Below are 27164 nucleotides of genomic sequence, written 5' to 3' on the forward strand. Positions count from 1 at the left end.
TGTGTCTCCATTGTCATTTGTTTTGACGAAGGTTTTGATTTTCTCTTTGATTTCATCTCGAACCCACTGGTTATTCAGTATGAGGCTGTTTAACTTCCAATTATTAAACTTTTTCTTCTGTGTCCTTTTTTGGTTCACATATAATTTCAGGGCCTTGTGGTAAGTGGAGGTAGCCTGCAAAATTCCTATCCTCTTGATATTATGGAGGTACGTTTTATGTGGTAGCATGTAGTCTATCCTGGAGAATGTCTCATGTGCATTAGAGTAGAATATATATCCGGGCTTCTGGGGGTGGAGTGTCTGTATATATCTACTAGACCACTTTCTTCCATTTCTCTTTTTCAGGTGTAGTATATTCTTGTTGGGTTTCAGTCTGGTTGACCTGTCAAGTGTTGACAATGCCGTTATTATGTCTCCCACAATTATTGTGTTGTTATTGATATTATTTCTTAGATTTGTTAACAATTTTATTAAATATTTTGCTGGCTCCTCTTTTGGTGTATATATGTTTAGGAGAGTGATTTATTCCGCTATACGTATCACTTGATTAATACAAAATGTCCATCTTTGTCCCTTACAACTTTCCTAAGTATAAAGTTTGAATCATCTGATATTAGTATGGCCACTCCAGCTTTTTTATGGGTGTTGTTTGCTTGGATGTTTTTCCTCTAGCGTTTATTTTGAGTCTGTGTTTGTTCTGATTATTCAGGTGCGTTTCTCGTAGGCAGCAGAAGGTTGGATTGAGTTTTCTGATCCATTTAGCCACTCTGTGTCTCTTAACTGGTGCATTTAGTCCTTTGATATTGAGAGAAAGAATTGTCCTGGGAGTTAGTGCCATCTTTATAGCGACGTTTGGTATGTCTGTTGGTCAGTCTTGCCTTAAAGTAGGCCGTTTATTTTTTCATTTAAGAATGGTTTTGAGTCTGTAAAGTTTCTGAGCTGTTGTTTTTCTGTGAAACCATGTATTGTTCCTTCAAACCTGAAAGCAGTTTTGTCTGGTGCAGTATTCTAGGTGAAGCTTTTCATTGAGTTTTGTCACTATGTCTCACCACTGCCTTCTGGCCTTGAGTGTTTCCGTTGACAGGTCTGCAGTAAATCTCAAGGATGTTCCCTTGAATGTAATTTCTCTTTTCGATCTTGCTGCTTTCAGAATTCTATCTGTGGGAATCATCACTGTGACCAGTATGTGTCTTGGGGTGTTTTTTCTGGGGTCCCTTTTAGTTGGTACTCTTCGGGCATGCAGGATTTGATCGCATATATTCATTAGCTCCGGTAGTTTCTCTTTAATGATGTTCTTGACCGTTGATTCTTCCTGGAGATTTTCTTCCTGGGTCTCTGGGACTCCAATGTGTCTTAAGTTGTTTCTGTTGAGCTTATCATAGACTTCTATTTTCATCTGTTCCCATTCTTTGTGTAATTTTTCCATTATTTGATCATTTGCTTTGAGGCTTTTTTTCAAATTTCTTCTGCTGTATGGAATTGTTATTCATCTCATCTTCCATTGTACTTATTTTATCCTCAGCTGCTGTTAAACCTTGGGAAAGCTCAACCATGTTTTAATTCAATTCATCTACTGAGTTTTTCAGACCTGTTATTTGACCTGAAGTTTCAATTTGGAGTTTTCTGATTTCTATCTTCATATTCTCTTCATTCTTATTAGTGTTCTCTTCTATAGTTTCTTTGAGTTCTTTGAACATCTTCCATATTGCGACTCTAAACTCCTTATCTGAGAGACTGACTAGTTGGTTGGGCATGTTCAAGTCATCAGAGTTACCATCTTCATTCTCTGTGTCTGGTGCTGATCTTTGTTGTTTTCCCCATTGTCACATTTGTATTGTGGGTTTTTCTCCGTGTTGTGGTTGTATTCATTGGCTAAATGATGTGCATGGCCAGAAAACGAAGCAGAGAGGTTGTGCTCCTCTGGCTCCACCCTTTCTGGGCTTGTAAACTCATCTCCAGGGAAGGCTCCAGGAAAGCGAGATGTCTGCAGATGAGCCACATACAGGATGAAATCAGGCCTTAAATGGAGCACAGCATAGAAGAAAGGCAGATAGGGTTGCTGGCATCTGAGTTTCAGCAGAGTTCAGCGGCTTCCCCTTTCTGGGCTTGTAAAGTCAGCCATTTCTTACTCACTGGCTTGTTGGATAGCTTCAGAATGCAGTTTTTTTGGGATTTTCTTCCCAGGGTTCTGAGGAGAGCTTCAAGGATTCAGAAAAGACAGAGAAGCACAAGACAGGGCTCCCTTGAGTTCCTCAGTTTCCTCAGAAGAAGCACAGCAGTGTGGAGAGTCTGCAGGTGAAGCAATCAGCACTTTACCTGGCAGTCCCCACAGTCAGCCATCCAGATTATTATTTTCTGGGGGAACACAACAGCAGTGTTCCTGGCTTGCTCCATTCCTTGTAGTGCTTAGGGGACCATATAGAGTTCCAGGGACCTAACTTAGGTCAGCAGTATGTAAGGCAAACACCCAACCTACTATATCATCACTCTGATCATAGTATACCATAATTTTGATTATAATTTTTTCCAAATTGTTTTATGGATTTGGGTCTTAAGATATAAGTCTTTCATTTTGCCTTAAGTTACGTATGGTGTAACATAGTGGTGCAGTTTTATTTCTTTTAAGACAGTTATCTCTTTTCCCCAGCACCATATATTTCAGACATTTATTTCTTCTTTTTTTGGGTTAACTTATCATAAATTAGCCTCTGAGTATAAGTATTTAAACCTGGACTCCAAATTATTTATTAATTTGTGTATTTGTTTTTGATTTTTATACTTTACTCTTTTTATTACTACTAATGTATAGTGGAAGTTTGGAAACATATTACTTACAGTTTAAATTAAATATTAGCTTTTCAGTTAAATTTTCCTTTATGTACTAATCTACAAATTTGCTGTCCACTTTAGTTTTAATCTATTTAATTACTAACATTATAAAAAAGCATAGGAGAATGTGTGGTAAAAATGCCAGATACTTGACATGTATATTTTCTGAATGTTGACAATTATAGAATTCTCAAAGGAAAATAATGGATGCACAATAATTATGACTAATTGTGTTATTTGCTTTATAAATGCTGAGCAGGTGTAGAATAAACATAAAATCCAGGTGTTGGATGAGGCCATCACATGCAAGGTGCCTCTAACCCCTTCAGCCTGAAGGGTTTGAAAAAGCAGGATAGTGATGGGGAAATAATACACAGCAGTCAGAAAAGATACTCATTGGTGTCTTTAGCTCCCTTTATTTCTCAGTTTTTTTTTTTGTTGAGTTCTCCCAGTGCTGACTATCCTATCTTGTCTCTGGATGAGCTCTGTCCCTAGCCTTCAGGCAGACTCCTTTCTTTATTATCCAGAACCCCACACACCAGGACGGGGGGGGGGTGGTTATTTTAGTTTAACTGGGGATGTTTACATACCAAAAGAAGGGGTTAGGGAAAAAAAGAAGTTAGGTGGTAGGGTTCACCTTACATTTTCAATCTTTTCTGTTTTAAACAAAACAAACAAAAAAAGAAGAGAGAAAATATTATATTACAAAACTTTTGTTCTACTTTTCTCTTCAGAGGCTGGATCCTCAGATCAAAACTCAAAGCATCCAAGTTTAAATTGTACCCCTCATTCTCAAAGCAATCAGCCTTTTTATATCTTATATATATCACATTTTTTTTCCTAGACTTCTCTGAACATAAATGTTAGAACCTTTTTTCAAATACACTTAGTTTGAAAATTCTTAAACATTCTTACAACAATCACTGTAATATGAGTCTAGAACATCCTAATTCCTTTCTATTAACGCATCTAAACAAAATCCAAGAACATTTCTGCAGATAATAAAGTTTGAAAATAAGTTGCTACCTAAGATACACAATGAAACATCATACCAATTGGGAGCCCTTCACTAGAATAGAGAACTGTTAAAACTAACAGCATTATGCATTTCCCCAGATTTGTGCAAACTAATATTAAACCACTGAAGTTAGATGCAAATTTTTTTATTTGCAGTGGGGCTTAGAACAGAACAGTGAGATCTGTATAGATGCCTCTCAATGGAGCTTTCTTTTTGGCTTATTCCCAACCAGTGATTTCTATAGGTTTTTGCAGGTTGAGAGGCCAAGGAAAAAGCACCTTTGGTATAAGAAAGGCTGTGGGTCTTGGCCTCTGGGGACTGCTTCACTGCCTGTTTATGTCCCTCCTGAAGGGTTCTCCTTCATTTTCAGAACAGATGCCATGTGCACCAATATTTTGGGCTCTGCATTCTCAATCGGGCTCAAGAAGGCCATGATTAGCCACCACAGGTTCAAGGCATTCACCATAGCTACGGTCAACTTGGGTCCTTGGGCCCTGTGTCCATGTTTAAGTGCCAGCTGTAGAATAAAAATATAAAAAATATAAATTCCACATGTTGGGTGAGGCTGCCCCAGGCACCATATTTTTAACCCCTTAGGCCATCAGGTCTGATGAAGCTGGGTAGTGGTAGAGAAAGTAGAGCAGTCAGAAACATATTCATTGGAGTCAGGTCTCTATTTTTCATGGCTTTTCTCTGCCATGTGCTCATTTTTGCTGAGCTCTTCCTGTGCTGCCCTCTGAACTCTGTCCTAGCCACCAGACAGACTTTTTTTTTTTTTTAATCCAGAACTCCACCCACCAGGGTGGGGGAAGTTACTTGTAATCCATGTGGGTATTTACATACCAAAACAGGGTTTAGGGAAAAAATGAAGTTGGGGAAGGATTCACAGTATTAGCAGGCTTTACTGATTTTGATTTTTTTCCTGTCCTGATTAAAATATGATTGCTTACTACTAGCATACTGTAATTAAATAAATTTCTGTTATTGCAGAAATATGAAATTGCATGTTATACCTAAATAAAACTTTTTATGAAGATTTAGTTTAAACTTTATGAAGAACATTTAATATTTTCATATGAAATTCATTTTTAACCTAAAGTATACAGAATATTATTTCAATATAATCAGAGCTAAAAGAAATTACATGTTTTTATATTTATTTTTGTTTTAAACTTTCAGAATCTAATTTGTGTATAGAATATACATCACTTCTCTTCAGTCATATTTCAAGGACTGAGTAGTTTTACAATGATAGTTGTCACTGATTTGGATAGTGCAGAATTAAGGTTTAGAAGCACATTTGCTTACCTAAACACTGTTGATAGTAGGTAATCATGATAGTTGAAAAATCCTATGGTCTTGAAATTTGGTATTCTAGATGTTCTTAGCTTGAGTTTCTTTTTCCTTTCTTTAGTCATCAAGAGTTCATATAACTAGAGCTGTACTGGAGCAATTTTTATCCTTTGCAAAATACCTTGATGGTTTATCACATGGAGCCCCTTTGCTGAAGCAGCTTTGTGATCATATTTTATTCAACCCAGCCATCTGGATACATACACCTGCAAAGGTATAATGTTTTTTCTTTACTCACTTTATTTTGTATAATGCTGTAAATCAAACATATTAGATGACATTATTTAGTAGAAAACATTCAGATTTTTCAGACATCTTATAGTCAGTCAAATAAATGTTAATGGATAGGATCAGAAATAAAATATTTTAAAATGAATATATTAAATGAAAAGTTCATTAAAATTCAGTATTATATAGGGAATGACTGATTGTAAAGGGGGATATCCAGATGACCCATCATCAAAAGAATAAAAAGGATAGGAAGGGAAAGGGAGAAACAAAGAGATGACAGAAGTTATCTTGAGCACATGATTGGTATAGAGATGTGATATTGGCATATATATATTATATATATGTACTTATGATATATTTATAGACATACATATCTAAATTAAAGACCCAACAATGCTGCAAGCTTGAGTTCTAAGGTTCAATAATCAATTTAAAAATTTGCCTGCAAAGGAGGCTGACCAAGATGGCAGGAAATATGAATTACTGATGAAGGCAAGTTAACACTGGTGGTGGAACTGGTGTTGGAACAATGTACTCCTGAAAATCAATTACAAACAAAAATGTAATTGCCAGTGCCTTAATATTTAATAACTATAAAGTTATGGTTGACATAATATTAAACCCTAAATTTATTAGATATAATTTGTAAAGTTCAAAATTGATATTTTGTTAAACCAATAAACTAGGAAAAGAAAAATATTAGTTACTACTACTGTGATAACTGATAATTGAATAGAAAATTGCATTGTGAATGTAGAGTCAATGACATGATTTTTAATCATTTTTATAAAAGTAAATTATAGGGACTGAAGCAGTAGCACAGAAGTATGGCATTTGCCTTGCATGTGGCTGACCCAGGACAGTCCTCTTTTCAATCGTTGGCGTCCCATATTGTCCCTCAAGCATGGAGCAATTTCTGAGCTCATAGCCTGGAGTAACACCTGAGCATCACCGGTGTGGCCCAACCCCCCCCCCCCCCAAGTAAATTATATAAATTTTCTGGAAGAGAATAAGAAATTTTACAGATTTTCTACCTTTCTACCTGAATTAATCTTGGTATTATCCAGGGAAAATCAACAGTAAGGGACATTTTTCATAAATTTCAGCTTTCTTATAGAATTTTAAAATATTCCTTACATTTGGTTAAACAGTTTATAAATTCTGAGTTCTTATTTTGAAATTTCTGTATCACTGTGTGTCATTGTCTATATACCAGACTTAATCCAATATTTAAAGAGTATTTTAATGGTCCTCTTGTACTTGGTTAGAGTTCGAATTTGTAGTAAATGTTCACGTGATAAACTTCTCTCTTTTTTTTTTTTTGTTTTTGTTTTTTGTTTTGTTTTTGGTTCACACCCGGCAGCGCTCAGGGGTTACTCCTGGCTTCACGTTCAGAAATCGCTCCTGGCAGGCTATGGGGACCATATGGGATGCCAGGATTCGAACCAGTGACCTTTTGCATGAAAGGCAAACACCTAACCCCATGCTATCTCTCCGGCCCCGATAAACAATTTATTTAAGATACTGTGAAATAACAAAAGCCCTTATGATATCTGATAATATATATTTTTGTCTAACAATTTAGCTGTGTATTGTCTTGTCCTAATGAAGAAAATACAGACTTTGAGCTATTGAATTATATGGAACTAAATTATAAATGATTTTTTAAAATTTTATTGAATTGCTATTTTTTAATACTTGTACTAAAAGGGTATCATGCGTATCATTTTACTTCCTTTTATAACTCAGTTTTGTCCAGATTGTTCATTTCCAACTATTATTGTTATACAGGATCCTTTTCTGTACCAAATGCACTTTCCCCACTCCCTTTTGTGACAAGTATCTACCATAGACCAGTCCTCTTGAACCTTCATTTTTGTTGTCTTTGGGTATTACTACTCTCAACTATTTTCTGCTAATGAATGTGATAATTCTATGTGTGTCCCTCTCCCTTTGACTCATTTCACTCGGCATGATAACCTATATGTATAGGCAAATTTTCTGACTTCATTTTCCCAAGTGTCTGTGTAGTTTAGATGTAGCACAACTTCTTTACCACTCATCTGTTCTCGGGCACTTGGATATTTTAGAGCAGGGGTCTCAAACTTGCAGCTCGTTATTTGCAGCCCTCTTTACAACATTTTGTGGCCCGCAGCCAACCTTAAATATCGCAGTATTCGCGATTATGCGCTTACTGAATAATCGCAATAAAAAATCGCATTAGTAAGAAAAAAATCGCATTAAACATTCGCATACCCCGAGCAGTTCCGTTCGGGGTATGCAAATGTTTAATGTGATTTTTGCTATTTTTTTTCTTACTAATGCGATTTTTTATTGCGAATATTCAGTAAGTGAAATCCCTTATGCGGCCCTGCCTCACCCTGACTTTGCCTCCTGTGGCCCCGGTAAATTGAGTTTGAGACCCCTGGTTTAGAGATTCTGGCTAGAGTTAATAGTTTTGTGATGAACCTAGGAATGTAGATGACTTTTCTGTATTTTGTTTTAGGGTCCCTAGGACATTTTTCTAGGAGTGGTATTGCTGGGTTATGTGGAAGAACAGTTTCTAGTGTTTTTGAGGATGTCCACATTGTTTTCCAAAAGACTGGACTAGCCAACATTCCCAGCAAAAAACTAATTTTTAAAATAGTTTTTATAGTTTATGCAACATGACTATATTATCATAATATTTAAGGTTTGAAGTACAAAATTACTGCACCCCATCAACAAAAAATTTCCAGGACTCTCCACCACTTTAATACAGTTGGCTTATACAATATTTCAATATTCTATTTTTTTTCCTTTTTTTGGCTTTTGGACTACACCCAGTGATGCTCAGGGGTTACTCCTGGCTCTGTGCTTAGAAATAGCTCCTGCCTTGGGGGACCATATGGGACGCTGTGGGATCAAGCTAAGGTCCGTCCTAGGTCAAATGCATGCAAGGCAAACACTACCACTGTGACATTACTCTGGCCCCCACAATATTCTATTTTTCTGCCAGATTTTTTTCATCAGAGTTAAGCATTACTCCTAACTATGTCATCAGAATTAGGCATTACTCCTAACTTTGCACTGAGGAATTACTCCTGGAATTGCTTGAGAGACCATATGGTATGTCTGGGATTGAACACAGGTCTGCCATATGCAACACAAAAGCCCTATCTTCTATGCTATTTCTCTGGCCCCATTAACCAGATGCTTTTGATTGTGAATTATATTCTAATTATCTTAATATCCTGTATTAGGTTCAACTTTCTCTGTATACATATTTGTCTGCTGAATTCATTGGAACTGCTACCATTTATACCACCATACGCAGAGTAGGAACAGTATTACAGTTGATGCATACCTTAAAATACTACTATTGGGTTATCAATCCTGCTGACAGTAGTGGCATTGCCCCTAAAGGACTGGGTAAGTATAGCAGTACTATGTTACCTTGTGTTATGATTATTCTGTTAATAGGTTTTGTTATAGTGAACAGATATAAATTATTGTAGAATTTTTACTGAATTCTAGTATATCTGTGTGTGTGCATGTGCATTGTGCATACTACTGATGGTTTGCATTCACATATTTATGCTATTTGGTCTGTACCCATTCTAGTCAGGGAGTTCTGCTAGTGTTCAGGGATTTCTCCTGGTAGTGCTCAGGGGAGAGGTAGTGCTGGGATTAAATTTTGTTCTTTTCAGATAAAACATGTTAAACTACCTTCCCACTGTGCTAATTTTCTGGCTCAATGAACTTTTCTTAAATGTTTTAGTATATTGAGGATTTTTTATGTTAGCGAAGATTTCTCATTTTTTGCATATTAAATTGTTTCTAGACTTGGTGCAGTGGTCCTCAAACTATGGCCTGCGGGCCACATATTGTATTTGTATCTGTTTTGTTTCTTCATTGCAAAATAAGATATATGCAGTGTGCATAAGAATTCGTTCATAAATTTTGTTTTTACTATAGTCAGACCCTCCAATGGTCTGAGGGACAGTGAACTGGCCCCCTGTTTAAAAAGTTTGAGGACCCTTGGTTTATAGTATTATTGATAGAAGAGAGATTCAGATTAAAATCTGTGAGCTTTACCTGGAATATTTAGCTTTTAATGTATATGGTTGAAGGTATGAGACTATTATATTCTTGAAATTTAATCTTGTACTTGAATTATAACTTACTAAAATATGCCAAAGATTTATATTCCATTATGTTCTGTGTTTCTAGAAATTGGGGAATAAGTAGTTTTTCTGAAAGAAATAAGTTTTGAATATAGGTAGATAAAAATAAATTATTATACTTTTTAGTTTATATGTTTATTGTAAAATGGGAGGATGTGTTTTTGATTAAAACAAAGTATTCTGAAAAAAGAACTGGGAATTGAAAGGAAGTATAATGATATCCATGATACTCCTTCAGTAACAGTATTGAAAACCACAGTGTCTATCAGGAAAGAAAAAGGGGGAACAAAGATAAAGGGAAATTGAAGAAAAGTGTCTACCATAGAAGCAGACTGCAGATAAAAGGTGGGAATATGATGGGAGAGTAATTGGGGAAATTGGTGACTGGAGATGAAACTGCCTAAGGGAAGGATATTGGAACACGGTATGACTGAAAAATCAAGCAAATAAAACAAACAAATGAAAATAGAGTAATATTGGGTTGTAAAATTGGTACAAAGGTTAAGGTGATTGTCTAGCACAGTGGTGGGCAACTTTTTTTTTTCAACTGAGCCAAATCTCGCCAAAACCATGATTGAAATTTATTTTGAAAGCCACACAGGGCATGTACTGATAGACGCTAGGAGCAGAGTCCTGACTCCTGGAGCAGCCTCCTGGCACACAGAAAATCCGCATTAAAAAGTGTAAAGAGCCGCATGTGGCTCGCGAGCCATTGCTTGCCGACCACTGGATTCTATCACAAAGCCTGACCTGATTAGATCCTCAGCACCACATCCTAAGAACTGTTTGGAGTAATCCATGAACACAAAGTCAGAAATAAGCCCTGAACAGAGGCAGGTGTGGCACCCAAAAGAAAACAAAAGCCAAAGAAAAGAAATTAAAAATATAAAAAGAGAGAAAATGGTAATTTATACTTGAAATGATTTAGGGAACTATATAAGCAGGCCATAAAAATCCTTGTTGCTTCAAGGAATGCTTGATATTCCAGGAATGTCCTGGTTTTAGTTACCTGTATTAAATTACTTTAATTTCTACTACACAAATACTGTACATTATTGTTTCTGATGCTAACTAAATATTTCTCATTACTTTTTCATTTTGTTATAATGGAATTTATATGTAATCTTTGTTCATATTCTCATTCATTGATTAATAATAATTTAAGTGCCTGTTTTTGCTATGTAAAAATGGTTTGAAAGAAAAGTGATAAAATAAATATTTTTGTCACCTCTTCTGTTTTTTATATAATTTGTGTAAGAAACACTAAAACAACATTTAAGTGAAGACAGTTTTTATTTGATGAAAATAATTTTTTATTTAAGCACCATAGTTACAAATTTGTTCATAATTGAGTTTCAGCCATAAAATTCCCAGCCCCCTTCACCAGTACAACTTTCCTGGCACCTGTGTCCCCATTTTTCACCCCCTCCTCTGCCTGTCTTTGGCACAGGCATTGTATTTCTCTCTTTATTATTGTCATGGTAGTTGGATAACTACACTTACCACTCTTTTTGATAAACTTTTTTATCATGGGCTGCTCCTTCTAGCCCTCATGTCTATTGTCTCTGGGTATTGCTATCTTTGATTTTTTCTTTAATTCCATATATGAGTGAGGCTATTCTGTGCTTATATCTCTCCTCTGACTTATTTCACTCAACTTAATTGTCTCCAAATCCATTCATGTGTCACCAAATTTTGTGACCTTCTTCTAACTGCATAGTATTCTATTGTATAGATGTATACCACAGTTTCTTTAGCTACTCATCTATTGTAGGGCATCGGGTTGTTTTCAGATTCTGGCTATAGACTTGAATATTCACAGAACTTAATTAGAAAAAAAATAACCCCATTAGAAATGGGGAGAAGAAATTAACAGAAATTTCCTCAAAAAAGAAATACAAATGGCCAAAAGGCAAATGAAAAAATGCTCCATATCACTTATTAGGGAGATGCAAATCAAAATAACAGTGAGACATCATCTCATGCCACAGAGCCTGGCACACATCACAAGGAACAAGAACAATCAGTGCTGGGGTGAATGTAGGGAGAAAGGAACTCTCGTTTACTGCTGGCAGGAATGCAGACTAGTCCAGACTTTTGGGAAAATAATATGCATATTACTTAAATAACTGGACATTGAGCTCTCATATAATCCAGCAATACCACTCCTAGGGATAGACCCTAGGAACACAAAATCACAATACAAAAATGCCCTCTGCACGCCTATGTTAAATGTCAGTTTTTTTAAGGCACATATTTGTTTTGTATCTCTCTGATGATGTGATGTGGAGGATTTTTTTCATGTGCCTTTTGGCCATCAGTATTTCTTCTTTGAGGAAATGTCTGTTCATTTCTTTTCCCCATTTTTGGATGGGGATAGATGAATTTTTTTTGTTACGTTCTATCAGTACCTTAAATAACTTGGATATTAACTCCTTATCTGATAGGTATTGGGTGAATAGTTTCTCTCACTCCATTGTTAACCATTTACCCTAGTTGTTGTTCACTTTTAACAGCAGAAGCTTCTCAGTTTGATGCAGTCCCATTCATTTATCTTTGTTTCCACTTATTTGGACAGTGATGTTTCGTCATTGAAGATTCCTTAGACTCAGTGTCATGGATCTTTTTTTTTTTTTTTTTTTTGCCTAGATTTTCTTCTATATATAGTTTCAGGTCTGATATCAAGGTCTTTAATCCATTTTGATTTGACTTTTGTGCATTGTGTTAGTTAGAGGTCTGAGTTTGCTGTTTTGCATGTGGCTGATCAGTTGTCCCAAAACCACTTATTGAAGAGGCTTTCCTTGCTCAGTTTTGTATTTTTTGCCCCTTGTAAAATATTAATAAATTGTATGTGTGGGTGTCATTCTCTGAATACTCAATTCTATTCATTGGATCTAGGGTCTGTCTTTATTCCAGTACCATGATGTTTTAATGATTATTGTGTTAAAATAAAATTTAAAGTTGGGGAAAGTGAAGCCTCCTTTTTGTTGTTGCCTAAGGGTTGCTTTAGCTATTTTTAGGTATTTTTGTTCTAAATAAATTTCAGTATTTGTTCCATGTCTTTGAAGAATGTCATGGGTATACTTAGAGGAATTGGATTAAATCTATATAATGCTTTAGGGAGTATTGCCATTTTAATTGTACCCTCCCATCTATAAACAGAGAATATATCTACATTTGAAATAATGTTTTATAGTTTTCTTTGTATAGATCCTTTACTTCTTTAAATAGGTTGAGTTCAAGATACTTGAATTTTTGTGTGTTATTGTGAATGGGATTGTTTTTTAATGTCTATTTTCTATCGTTTGTGTATAAGAAGACCATTGATTTTTTAAAATATGGAACGCTTCACGAATTTGCATGTCATCCTTGTGCAGGAGCTATGCCTTCCCTGTATTGTTCCAATTTTAGTATATGTACTGCCGAAGCAAGCGCCCATTGATTATTTTTTGCAATAATTTTGTAAACTGCCACATTGTTATATGACTATTGTTTCTAGGAGCTTTTTGGTAGAATCTTTAGGATTTTCTAAGTATAGTATCTTGTCATCTGCAAACAGTGAAAGCTTGACTTTCTTATCTGGGTGCCCTTGATATCTTATTTTTAGCCTAATTGCTATTGAAAGTACTTTCAGTACTATGTTGAATAAGAATGGCAAGAGAGGGCAATTTTGCTCTCTTAAGGAATGGCTTTCAGTTTTTCTCCATTTAGTATAATATTTGCCATGGGTTGTGGCCCTTGACTATATTGAGAAAGTTTCTTCTATTCCTATCTTGTCGAGATATTTTATCAAATGCTTTTTCTACACTGTTGATATGGTCATATGGTTTTTAATTTTAGTTTTGTTGATGTGGTTTATTATGTTGATTAACTTGTGTATGTTGAACTATCCTTGAATCTCTGGAATGAATACTACTTGGTCATGGTGATTGACTTTCTTCATGAGGCGTGGATTTTGTTGAGGATCTTTTCAACTGTGTTCATCAGAGATATTGGTCTGAAGTTCTCTTTTTTGGTGTCACCTTTGTCTGCTTTCAGTATCAGGGGGATGTTGGCTTCATAATAACTATTTGGGAGTTTCTCTGTTTCTTTTTTTTTTTTTTTCATGGAAGTGCCTGAAAAGTATAGGTAGTAGGTCCTCTTAGAAGTTTTGAGATTATTTGTTAGTGAATCCATTTTGGCCTGGGCTTTTGTTTTTGGGAAGACTTTTGATAACCATTTTAATTTTTTCAATAGTGACAGATCTGCTCAAATATGCTATATTATCTTGGTTCTAATTAAAGGTTATAAGAGTAAGAATTTATTCATTTTTTCCAGGGTCTCATGTTTTGTGGCATAGAGTCTCTCAAAGTAACCTCTGCTTACCTTTGAATCTCCCTTTTTTTATTTCTACTTTGTTTTACTGTTTCTCTGTGTACCTTATTTTGTGAGTTTTGCTAATAGTTTATTAATCTTATATATTTTTTCAAAGAACCAGCTCTTGCTTTCATTGATATTATGTTTTATTTCTTGAATTTTCCATTTGTTGATTTCTACTCTTAAGCTTTTTTTTTTCTCTTTCTATTTTTTCTATTTTTGGTTTATTTTGTTGATCACATTCCAATGTTATAAGCTGTGCCATTAAGTTATTTATATAGGTCCTTTCCTTACTGATGAATGCTTGCAAATCTATAAATTTTCCTCTTTATCTGTGTCCCACAGATACTGATAATCCATGTCTTCATTCTCGTTTGTTTCTAGAAATCAAAGATTTCTTCTTTAATTTTGACTCTTTCCCACTGGTTGTTCATTATTGAGCTGTTTAATTTTCAGTTGTTAAAATTTTTCTGTTTCTGCTTCTTAGTCATCACTAATTTGAGTGAATTATGATATGAAAAGATAGTATGTAAATTTCTATCCTCTTTATTTTATGCAGGTATATTTTATGGACTAGAATATTATCTGTTTTGGAGAATGAACCATGTACATTAGAGAAAATGTGTATCCAGTTTTCTGGGGATGGTTTCTCTCTCACTCTCTGTCTCCATATATCTATATCTATATCTATCTGTATATAATGCCTATTTCTTATATATATATAATATATATTGTTTTAAATATTTTTCTAGTCCCTCATTGGGTGTGTATATACTGCATATCATTTAATTGTTCATAAATGTTTATCTTTGTATTTTATAAATTTTTATTATTATTATTATTATTATTATTTTGGTTTTTGGGTCACACGCACTCAGAAGTTACTCCTGGCTCTATGCTCAAGGCTCTTGGCAGGCTCTGGGAACCATATGGGATGCCGGGATTCAAACCATCGTCCTTGTGCATGCAAGGCAAATGCCCTACCTCCATGCTATCTCTCCGGCCCCATATTTTATAAATTTTTTAAGTCTGAAGTCTGTTTTTTGTGCCATCTTAAATTAATTTGGCTACTCTAGCCAAAGAAGGAAGTTCTTTGCTTGAATGATTGTCCTCCAACCTTTGAGTTTGAGTCTGTGTTTGTTTTGACAATTAAAATGTGTGGGTTTTTGTTTATATAGGCAGCAAAACATTGGATTCAGCTTTTGATCCATTTTGCCACTCTGTCTCAACTTTTGCATTTAGTCCAGTGATGTTGAGGGAGATGATTATTGTGGAATTTAGTGTCATACTTTAGTAGGAGTTTGATGTGTCTTGTGTTCTGTTTTATCTTAAAATTGATCTTTCAATGAATTTCAATTCATTCTTTAAAGCAGATTTTTATTAAATTTATTTAAAGAAAGTGCATCACATAGTTGACATAACTGATCATAATACATTTGTTTCAAGATAACCAAAATCAAAGTTATTAAAAAATAGAAATTGGAAAGAAAAACTAAAGAGATGAAAGAGAAAGGAAAGAAGAAAAGGATAAAAGGATAAAGGATGAAAGAGAAAGGATAAGAATTAAAATAATACAGTAAAAACGGTGTGAGAGTGGCAATTGTTTTTTGCATAGGTCCAGCAAAATATGGGGGAAATGGAAAAGAAAAGCCTTGGCCTAAATACGAGGAGACCTTACCCATGAAGCTTTCTGGCATAAGACCAACTCTGGGCTCCAGGCATACTAGATTGTCCAACCCCTGAATAATTCTCTGTGGTCCCAACCATAATTTTTTGCACAATCTCTGTTGTTGGTGTCATGTTTCAAGTTAAAGATCTTGGTTTTTTTGGAGATCCTACATCGAAGTCAGTCCTCTAGTTTCACCTCAACATTAGCAGCCAATGTGGAGAGCCCTGCCCTGAAAGCAGGTTGTTGGTATTGCTAAGTTGTCTGGGTGTTAAGAGAACCCTCTTTGAAGTAAGTTGATGCCAAGGCAGTGGTAGGTTCTTCCCTGGTAGAACTTTGCTTCCTGGTGATGTTGTAGACAACCATGATTGTTTCTGTAGATGGTATCCATGGTTCAGGGGTGAATGGACAATGCCCGCTTTTCTGAGCCGTGAGCCAGGTCATTACGACAATGTTCAGGGTGTGAGGCCCCACTGCATTACACAGTTTGTATGTACCTATCTCTATTAGATAAGAACTTGTTTGCATATGTAATATTTTCTCATTTTGATGTGCCTATGCAAAAGAGGAACAATGCCACAAGGCATTATTGATGCATGTGGGGGCTGAGGGAACAAGTCCAACAATCCCCGTAACTTGGTTATAATATGAGCTCTAAACAGAGAGATTTTTCTACCAGAATTCCTTATTTAACAGATATCAGACAACACACACACACACACACACACACACACACACACACACACACACAACATGAGCTCTAAACAGAGAGACTTTTCTATCAGAATTCCTTATTTAACAGATATCAGACAACACACACACACACACACACACACACACACACACACACACACACCAGTGGGGGAAATTGTCACTATATGAGGACATTCAATAAAGTTTATAGCTGTTAAGAGAATACATCTAAGATGTTCAAAGGATATATATGTGTTCCTTTTATGTCTTTAGAAATAGTTGGGGGTGTGTGTAAAATCCAGACACCACTTTGATCAAGACTCCTTGTGGAGTCTGAAATAGGCTCCCAGCATTCCCATATCAGGAAATGTCCTTGAGTGGGGGTCTTCTCAGCAACTGAGTCCGGTAGCAAGCAGAGATCTACAATGAAGGTAGGGTGGAGGAAAGAAGACCACTGAGAGAAGATCAGTAGCAACAGAGATTGATTTTTTTCTCAGGCTGAGAGTCTTATCTTTTCACTTTGGGAGCTGGTTGGCAGCTGGCTTGAGTGGGGATAATGATCTGCTTTGTGAGGAGCCAAGAACTGAGGATAAAAAGGGTTAAATGTGGGGTAATACCAGGTGGGGTGAGGGAGTGGAGGACTGCAAATGAGCTTATAAGGTGGTGAGCCAAGGGTGGGAAGGACAGTATACAACGTAGGCATTCTGTACAATTATGCAAACGTACATTAAGCATATATAGGTGTGGTGGACCTGTACACTCTTGCACATACATCATCAGAGACTAAGAATCGACCCATGAGTCACAGTCGAAAAGCTGACCCAAATAAAATGGGACAGAATATTTAAAAAAATACAATAAAATAAGGAAAAAAATGCTAAATCTGATATAGAGGTTTTCTATTTTCTAGGCCAGTCATGCTTGGTAATGGTAGACTATACTAAAGAGAGGCTTCATGAATTAGATTGTGTATAGTGCCTTTCTAGAAAAAGTCATAGAATTTAGTCTATAAAGCTAAGTGAAATGGGTAATGAGCACTGATGTGGAGTCAATACTATGAAATATACATATGTCACAGAGAACATTGGACAGATTGGTATGGCAGATACATACACTCATGCAGTTATATCGGCATACACTGAGAATAAATCCATAGATTTCAGTTGAAAAAAATTGATCCAGATACAGAGAAAAGGATACTTTTTTTTTTTTAAAGAAAAGAGCAAATAAGATATGCTAAAATAAAAGAAAAAGAAAGAAAAAATGTATTTAAAGCCAGCTGCTTTGGTGTACCAGTTTTCCATTTTCTAGAAAAAACTTGATTAGTGATGAGAAACTTTACTGAAGACAGGTTTTATGGATTAGATTGTGTATAGACATTTTTTTTAAAAAAAACGATCATAATTTAGAAAGCTAAATAATATGGTAGTAGGCCCTGTATGTGGAGTTTATTCCATGAAAAACTATCCAGTGGGTCTTGAGCATATTGTTTCCTTTCCTAAGCATTCTAAGATTATGAGCCTTATGAGCATTCTAAGATTATGACCCTGTTAAACTACCTTATCTTTATGAGATGGGGTGCTCGTGCCCAGCATGGTTTTTGAGAATGGAGACTGATGGAAAGGAACGTGATTCTCCAAGTCATTCACAAAGGCATTCAGATTGAAGCCTCTCAGGTCCTCGTGCTGGCAAAAGCCTCTGAGTTTCTAGAACAAAAAACGGGGTCAGAATTGAGCTGGGAGAGGGAAGTAGGCCAGCCCCTTCCCCAAGCCTACCCCTCCTGTGCTGGGTGGGGGGTGTGGAGAAGGCCTGGGGTCCTCTTTAACTTCTTCCCTGGCACCCACTTTGCTGGCCCTGGGCAGAGCCCCAGGGATGGCCCTGGAGTCTGGGATGGAGAGGAAGACCAAAGGCTCTAAAGCAGGTTTTGAGTCTGTAAAGTTTCTAAGCTGTTGTTTATTGTGAGGCTGTATATACTCCCTTCAAACCTGAATGTAAGTCTGGGTGAAATACTTTTGGTAATACATTCACTGCATTGAGTTTTGTCACTATATATCACCACTGTCTTTGGATTTGAGGCTTTCTTGTAACAAATTTGCAGTAAACCTTAGGAATATTTCATTGAATGTCATTTTCCTTTTTATTCTTACTGTTTTCATTATTCCATCCTTATCTTTGGGGTTTATCATTGTGAGTAGGATATGTCTTGTGGTGCTTTTATTTGGTTCTCTTTTGGCTACTACTCTTTGGGCATATAGCATTTGGTTGCATTTACTCTTTATCTCTGGGAGTTTCACTGCAATGATGTCCTTGATTGTTGATACTTCATGGGTATATTCTTCCTGTGTTTCTAGAACTCCAATGATTCTTATATTGGTTCTATTGAGTTTTCAAAGACTTTCATTTTTGTTTGTTTACATTCTTTGAGGACTTTTCCTCTTGCTTGATCATTTGTTTTGAGGCTCTTTTCCAACCACTTCAGTTGTACGGGGATCGTCATCCATCTCATCTTCTAGCTAACTGATTCTGTCTTCAGCCACTGTTACTCTGTTGGAGAGGCTTTCCAGTGAGGTTTTCATTTTGCCTACTAATTTTTTCATCGCTGTAAATTCAGTTTGATGTTTTCTGATTTCTACTCTGAGCTCTGATTGATTTTTATTTTTGTCATGTTTAATTTATTTCATGCTTTTTAAGAGTTCTATGAACATCCTCCATATTTCTAAAAGCCCTTATCTGAGAGGGTAAATAGGTTGTTGGTACTTCCCAGGTCATCGAAGCTACCATCTTCCTTCATTGTTGTGGTTGTAGTATGATGTGTTCTATGTCTCTTGCTTGAGTTCCTTTATGAGCTGGAGCATAGGGTGTGGAGCAGAGTAGAATGAAATGGCTGCACTCCACTGACTCTTTGTCTTGGCTCTGCAAATGTGGCCTCTGGGTCCCAAAGCTGATGGATCTGCCTCCATGGCCTCTTTTCTCTGGGAGAAAGGTTGCAAGGCTCTTGGTCTTCACCTAGATTCATGTCACTCCTAACTGAAGAAAGTTTTACTTGAGCATAAAATCTATTATGGTAGACTAGATTTGAGTGAGGATAATGGAAACTATGAAGTTAATAAAAGAAGTGTCCTTGTATATACTTGTGATTATATGTTTATCATGAATAATTTATATAATACTTTATAACTATATGTTTATATGAAGCTATAATTTATAAAGAATTTATATAATTTAAAATATTCCTATAAATATGAAATTTATATAGCAATAATTTTAAATAGGGAAATATTTGAAAATATACGATAATGATTCCCTTTTTCTTTATTTTTTTCTGATTTATTCTAGAGGGTCCACGGCCATCACAAAAAGAAATTATATCATTACGGGCGTTTATGCTACTTTTTCTGAAACAACTCATACTAAAGGTAAAATACTATAAATTTTGATAGAGGTAATGTTTACATAGTTTAATGTAAAGTTAAAATTAACTATATTCATTATTTTTTATAAAGCCTGTCATTCTATTAATTTGTTATTGAATTTAACTTTTGTTACATGATAAGGTTTATATTCGAAGTAGGGGACATATACATAAAGTTGTACATAAAGATTTTAATCTGAAAAAATCTTTTTATAGGAGAAGGCTTATATTAATTGTCTCAGCACTAGAAATTTTGGAAGATTAAAATAAAAAAAAGAAAAAGATAAAGACTTGACTCTGTCAAGTTTTGTTTAAATTTGGACTATTTAAAAAAGAACCATTATTTAGAAAATACTGTTAGATTAAATAATAGCAACCTTAAAATTAAGATAGCCTGAGTCATATCTGTTCATAATGTTTTAATTGAAACAGCCTTTCCAGTTATTCTTTTCACTTAAATGATCATTTTGATACCTATCTTTTAAAGTTTTTTGTCAGAGTTACATTTTGTATGTTTTAAAAATAAAAATGAATGGTTGAATTGAGAAAACTTTTTTAATTATTTTCACTTAAATGATCATTTTTAAACCTATTTTTAAAAGTTTTTGTCAGAGTTAAATGTAATTTTTTTTTTACATTTAGGATCGAGGGGTCAAGGAAGATGAACTTCAAAGTATATTAAATTACCTACTTACAATGCATGAGGTAAGAAATTTGAGTTTTCTATTTTAATTATATACTTTAAAATATTAGTATTAAATAAATGTTTAAAAAATAGTTTTAATTTTATTGACAGGATGAAAATATCCATGATGTGTTACAGCTACTGGTGGCCTTAATGTCAGAACATCCAGCCTCAATGATTCCAGCATTTGATCAAAGAAATGGAATAAGGTATGACTGTCATGATATGATTCATAAATTTTACCTGAAAATAGTTTTTCTTCCTAAAATAAACTCTTATGCAAAGTATTATATATGTAAAGCAGATATTTATACATCATGGAATGAATAGAAAATTTAGTTGTCACTTTTTATTATTAAAGAAAACAAAGAAAATAGGTCTCTGTTCTCTAGAAATGTAAGTTGTTGATATAGTAAAGGGATTTTGAAAAGTGGGAAGAAAAAAAATATTTTTGCTAGAAGATTAGTGACCATGATATAATTCATCAAAAAGAGATCTCTAGAAAATTATCACTTTGGCAACATTATAAACATAGTAGATAGTTTTGATTGGTTCATATATTGACAAGAATTTTAGATTTTATTGGTGGTAAATAAATATTTTAATGTATAATAATAGAATTTGCTGTATTTTTGTTTTGCCATATATATTTATTTTTTTCTTTTTTTCAATGGTGGTGGTGGTGGTGTGTTTTGCCATATTTAATGTTCATAATATGGAAAGTACACTAGAGAGGGACAAAGCTTATCTAGCCAGATCACTTACATGATTATTTTAATAATAATGGATGATAAGCTAATGTATTAGTAGTACTATGAAAATTCTAAAAGAGAATTCATGTGTATAAATGAAAGTTGCTTTTTATAGGATATAATATTCAAAATAATTTGAAAATGATATTTATGATAGCTAGAATATAACTAGATAAATCAAAAGAATAATGCTTGTATTCTGAACTAAACAATAAATGGTTAAAATTAAATTTATCAGTATATTGCCTCTTACTAATATATTGCAATTTTTGTCATATTGTTTTACAAGAACCATGTTTATATATATTAAAAATATTTTCATGGGAGTTGGAGAGATAGCACAGTGGTTGGACATTTGTTTTGCATGTGGCTGATGCAGGACAGACCTGGGTTTGATACCCGTCATCACATATGGTCCCCCAAGCCTGCTAGGGGCGATTTCTAAACCCAGAGCCAGGAGTAACCCCTGATCGCCACTGGGTGTGGCGCAAACACAAAAAAGATAAAAAAGTAAAAAAATGCTTTCATGTGAGATATTTCAAATCATTACTATAATTTTTTGTTTATCAAGTATAAATATGTCAATAGTATTTTTCTATTATGCAGTTATACCAAGCGGATGTTAACTTTGATTATGAGCTGAATTCATAAAGCATTTTAGGATATGATCCTTTTTTAGGTTTTCAAGATAGTTATGACTTTTTAATTTCCTAATTTGCGATTTTGGGGGGGGGCACACCTGGTGACGTTCAGTGGTTACTCCTGGCTATGCCCTTAGAAATCTCTCCTGGCTTGGAGGACCATATGGGATGCCGGCGGAGCAAACTGCAGTCTGTCCTAGGCTAGCGTGAGCAAGGCAGACACCTTATGCCCTGTGGCACTGCTCCAGCCGGTCCCATTAATTTGCAAATATTTTTATATGCCCAACTTTATTCTCAAAAAATTTTTAAATTGATTTTGATCCTTTAAAGTTCTGAAAATCAATTTTATTATACATTTGCTGTTACTGGAAATGTTTACTGCTAAGAAAAATAAGTTTATATTTTCTCTTCTCAGAATTTTTATATATTACTCTGTACTAAATTACATGTATCAAGAAAAACACTATATTTTTAATGATACATTTTACTGAGCTTGGAGTATAACTCATTAGTCTAGAGTGCATCACCCTTTGTATTTGGTAGAATCTAGTTTGATTATGGGAATAATGTGGTTTACCAATAGCGATTCACATGTACCAAAGAGGAGTAGTCTCTGTGCATCATTGGTATGCCCTTTTCCCAATATATAATGTGGAAGAAATAGTTTTCATTAACTTTAGTTTGCCAATGTCACTTAAATGATATGTAAATTAGACTGCATTCTCTACGATCAAGTTTTTTCTTTGGAAATGCTTAAAAATAAAAAATAACATTTTATTAATGATAGTACAATAAACATAGCCCGATTTTATAGTTACCAGTTTTCCCACAAAATACTTAAATTTTATGGGGCCGGCAAGGTGGCGCTAGAGTAAGGTGTTTGCCTTGCAGGTGCTAGCCAAGAAAAGATTGGGACCCTGGTTTGATCACCCAGCATCCCATATGGTCCCCTCAAGCCTGGGGCAGTTTCTGAGCGCTTAGCCAGGAGCAACCCCTGAGCATCAAATGGGTGTGGGCCGAAAAACAAAAACAAAAACAAACAAAAAAAAGACTTAAATTCTAAAGTTGAATTGATCATGAAAGAATATGTTATCATTCTTTCTACCATTTAGTAAGAATACTTTTATTTCTTGAAAAAGATAGGATAAAATTACCAAAGTACTCAGATATATTATAATGAATATTGCCCTGTTCTTATGTAGCAATTTAGCATGTATATCTTAATTATTCACGGAAACATTTTTGTTCTAACAGTACTTTTCAAACTTAGTAAAAATAGAAGAATGTGTTATAGAAGTACCAATAGTATATGAACCAAGATTTCAAAATTATCAGGCAATAGGTTTGATTGTCCTGCTGCTCTCTGTAGCTACCGTTATTTTTCCCAATATATACAGAATTGAATCTGACCCAAACAGACAATCTACAATATTTTTAATCAGAAAAATATAATTCCTTATTGAAGTGATATTATTTCTCAAACCTCATTAGAAATGTTGAGGAAGATATCTGTTAATATTCAAAAGAGCAATATCAGTGGGGGAAAGTCAAAAATGTATGGGCAATTATGGAAGAAAATATCAGACTTAATTATGGAATGTTTCATTTGGTGAGCTTATATATAGCTAAAACTGATCCTTTTCATAGTATATTAGAAGGGTAAATTTAAGGGAAAGGAAATTACCCAAATTTTAAAACTTGTGAGGTATTTTGTGTGTTTATAATTTTTTATAATGCATACAATGTGTATATTTTTAATGCATAGGTGTTTTTAAAATAAATTGATTATATTTTTATAGGGTAATCTACAAATTACTGGCTTCTAAAAGTGAAAGTATTTGGGTTCAAGCTCTGAAGGTTCTGGGATACTTTCTGAAGCATTTAGGTCACAAGTAAGTTGATATTTTTTCATAAATATTTGTAAAAATAAGTATTTTAACTTTAGTCTTACAAGTCTTTTATTAATGAAATATAAATTTGGATTTAAGTGTGGAAATAACCTCGTTACAAGAATTAAAATGTTTTGTAAAATTATTTATTAATATAATGTAACTTAATTAGAGTTGAAGTAACATAATTTGCTTCTGTTTACTTTATAAAAGTAAACAGTTTATTTTAATTATGTAGTAATATACTTCAATAAAAAAAACCTGACTAATTTTCAGCAAAAAATTTCTTCACGAGTACTGTGTAAACAGAAGTCTTACTTTTAGCTGAATTTTTGTTTATTTGTTGACTCAGTATTTTATTATTTTTACTTTTATTCTAATCTGACATTGAGGCTTGCTGATTTCCTATGATGTGACCATTCTAGAATATCTCTTTCAAATATTTAAAACTTGTTTTATACATTTTTATATTCATTTTCTTATCTAAGCCAAGAAAATATTAATTTAAGTATATCGAGTTGTGCTTTTCTCAGAAATTCTAATTAATTTTGTTGTTTACATTGTAATTAGAGTCTACTGATAACTATCAAACTACACAAAATTTAGATAAAACTTACAATATAGACCAGAGATAGTCCAGCACTTGATTTACATCCAGCCAACCCAGGTATAATCACCAGCACTGCATATGGTATGCAGTACCACAATTGTGATCCCTATGTGAGGAGACATAGTAAACTCAGAATCATTGGAAGTAGCTCCCAACTGAAATAATTAAAGAGAAAACCTCCCAAAAAACCAATTTATTTAACAGTCTAAATAGTTGTGAGAAGTAATATTTTCCTTTTGGTACCTAATTGATATTCAGATAATGAACAGAGACATGTAGATATAATGGATATATAGATATAATGGATATAATGTAGATATAATTTTAGACAAAATCGTAGAACAGTATTACATAAATAAGAGAACCTGAAGTATACTCATTGATGATGGCAATACTCACTGAGAAGCATAGACTTTTTTTTTTCTTTCAGTAGAAGATGAAGCTATCATTAACTTTGGTTAAATAGAAAGGATTGAGTAGTAGAATGTTTAAGGACTTAATCCTGTATTTAATCTTAAATAAATGGTAATTGTGACTAAAAATTATACTCAGTTTAAAATGTCACAAGTTGCCTGGAGATATAGTATAACAGATAAGAGTATGTGCCTTGCAGGTGAATGACTCAGGTTTAATCTCCAGCACCACATTTGTTTGTCTCAGCATGACCAAGAATGATCTGTAAGAACAAAGCCAGGAATAAGCCCTGAGAACCACTGAAATTGCCCCTCAAAATTGCTAAAGTGTTGCCTTTAATGATGGAAGTTACCTATATTCACTAGAATTTCAACAGGCTAAATAAATTCTAATGAAGAGTAAAAATGCTGAATCTTTTAGCTTTGACATGACAAAAATTTGGGGGGAAAATTAAAAGAGAAAACTATCAAACATATAAAATTGAAATTGGAAGAAATTCAAAGAAAGAGAAACTATTGTAGAATATGAGATACATAGAAAAGCAAAATGAAAAATAGATAAAATTTATTAAAAATTAAAAATTTAGATTAACAGGATAGAAAATTACTGATATAATGTTTGCCAGAGATTTTAGGAGTGGCAAGAATGATTACCTTTGTATTTCAATATAAGTAATGAATTTATTGTTTAGGGGTGTTCAAATAAAGGGAGAAAATATGCTCCAGGCAGGCTCAGGGAACCTTATGGGGTGCTGGTATTGAACCTGGATCCATCCAGGCTCAGCCACATGCAAGGCAAATTCCCTGTCTCTATACTATTGTTCCGGCTTCTTTCTGAATGATTCTTAAGAAAATTTCACACAGGAGTGTATACAACAAAAGATAGTTGAGGCAAGAGTTATAGCCCAGTGGGTGGGGCATTTTCCTTGCATATGGCATCTCTGAGTTTGATCACTGACATCCCACATCGTCCCCTGACTCTGCCAGGCATGCTTGAGTATAGAGCCAGGAGTAAACTCCTGAGCACCACTGGGTATGGTCCCAAAACACACAAACAAACAAACAAAAAATATTCAACCTACTGATGAAAGTGGTAACCCAAAGAAAAAACCACCACTAATATCACCAACAAAACATAGTTGTAGCAATCAAAACATACGATTAGCATAAAAGTATACATAGATCGATCATATATTAAAGAAAAGCCAGAGAAATGTCCTAATGTGTATGGTGAGGTGCATGATGACAGAAGAGTCAAGAATATAAAATGAGTAGTAGATAGTGTTCAACATATGATGTTGAGCAAATTTGATACCACCATGCAAACAAATGAAACCGTACATTTTATTAAGCCTACACAAAATTTAAGTCAATGATTTTAGTAAGATTGCAAAGCATCAGATATCCAGATGATAACATAGGGTGTACTATATCCTTCACATCAGTCCTGAAATGAATTTTTTAAAACATTGGTATGAAAAACAAAAGAAACAAAAATAAAAGTAACAAAGTGAGACTGCATCAAACTGAAAATATTATGCACAGCAAAAGATAAAAAAATGATAAGACACAACCTAGGTAATAGGAGAAAACATTTGCAAATGTTAGCTTATAAAATACAATTTTGTAATATATTAAGATTTTATTTTACTTAACAGAAATTCACTTTGATTAATTCCTTAAAAAACACACAAAGGAAATTAATATATTTTTTTCCAAAAACAGCCTATAAATAAATCGGTGTGCATGAAATGCCACTCATTATCACTAAAATCAAAGAAATATAGTACAAAAATTAGCCATAGATATTATTCACCTACCTTCCTTCCTTCCTTCCTTCCTTCCTTCCTTCCTTCCTCCCTCCCTCCCTCCCTCCCTCCCTCCCTCCCTCCCTCCCTCCCTCCCTCCCTCCCTCCCTCCCTCCCTTCCCTTCCTTCCTCCCTTCCTCCCTTCCTCCCTCCCTCCCTCCCTCCCTCCCTCCCTCCCTTCCTTCCTTCCTTCCTCCCTTCCTCCCTTCCTCCCTCCCTCCCTCCCATCCTTCCTTCCCCCCTCCCTCCCTCCCTCCCTTCCTCCCCCCTCCCTCCCTCCCTCCCTCCCATCCTTCCTTCCTTTTGTTTTTGGTTTTTTGGGCCACACCTGTTTGATGCTCAGGGGGTTACTTCTGGCTAAGTGCTCAGAAATTGCCCCTGGTTTGGGAGGACCAAATGGGATGCCAGGGGACCGAATGGAGGTCCAGATCCTTGGCTAAGCTTGCAAGGCAGACACCTTACCTCATGCACCACCTCGCGGGCCCTTATTCACATGTTTCTTAAAAATGTCTATCATTAAAAGTAAATGCTTGGGGCCGGAGAGATAGCATGGAGATAAGGAGTTTGCCTTGCATGCAGAAGGACAGTGGTTCGAATCTCAGCATCCCATTTGGTCCCCGGAGCCAGGAGTGATTTCTGAGC

At 34.8% G+C, this 27164-nt stretch overlaps 1 protein-coding gene and 1 non-coding gene across 3 annotated transcripts in view; one reads left to right on the forward strand and one right to left on the reverse strand.

Annotated features, from left to right (window-relative positions):
• Positions 1-27164, forward strand: part of NBEA (neurobeachin) — a 697365-nt gene that overhangs the window by 188175 nt on the left and 482026 nt on the right. For both annotated transcript variants that reach the window (XM_049778738.1, XM_049778739.1), the window contains 6 exons: positions 5262-5414; positions 8674-8842; positions 19649-19728; positions 20367-20429; positions 20521-20618; positions 23602-23694. In XM_049778738.1, coding sequence (XP_049634695.1) covers positions 5262-5414; positions 8674-8842; positions 19649-19728; positions 20367-20429; positions 20521-20618; positions 23602-23694 — 656 coding nt within the window. The remainder of the gene's footprint in view (positions 1-5261; positions 5415-8673; positions 8843-19648; positions 19729-20366; positions 20430-20520; positions 20619-23601; positions 23695-27164) is intronic.
• On the reverse strand, positions 12930-13032 carry LOC126017130 (U6 spliceosomal RNA). Its single transcript, XR_007498799.1, has one exon. It is a non-coding gene; the product is annotated as a U6 spliceosomal RNA (small nuclear RNA).

This window comes from Suncus etruscus, chromosome 8 (assembly GCF_024139225.1).
Source record: "Suncus etruscus isolate mSunEtr1 chromosome 8, mSunEtr1.pri.cur, whole genome shotgun sequence".
NCBI lineage: Eukaryota > Metazoa > Chordata > Mammalia > Eulipotyphla > Soricidae > Suncus > Suncus etruscus.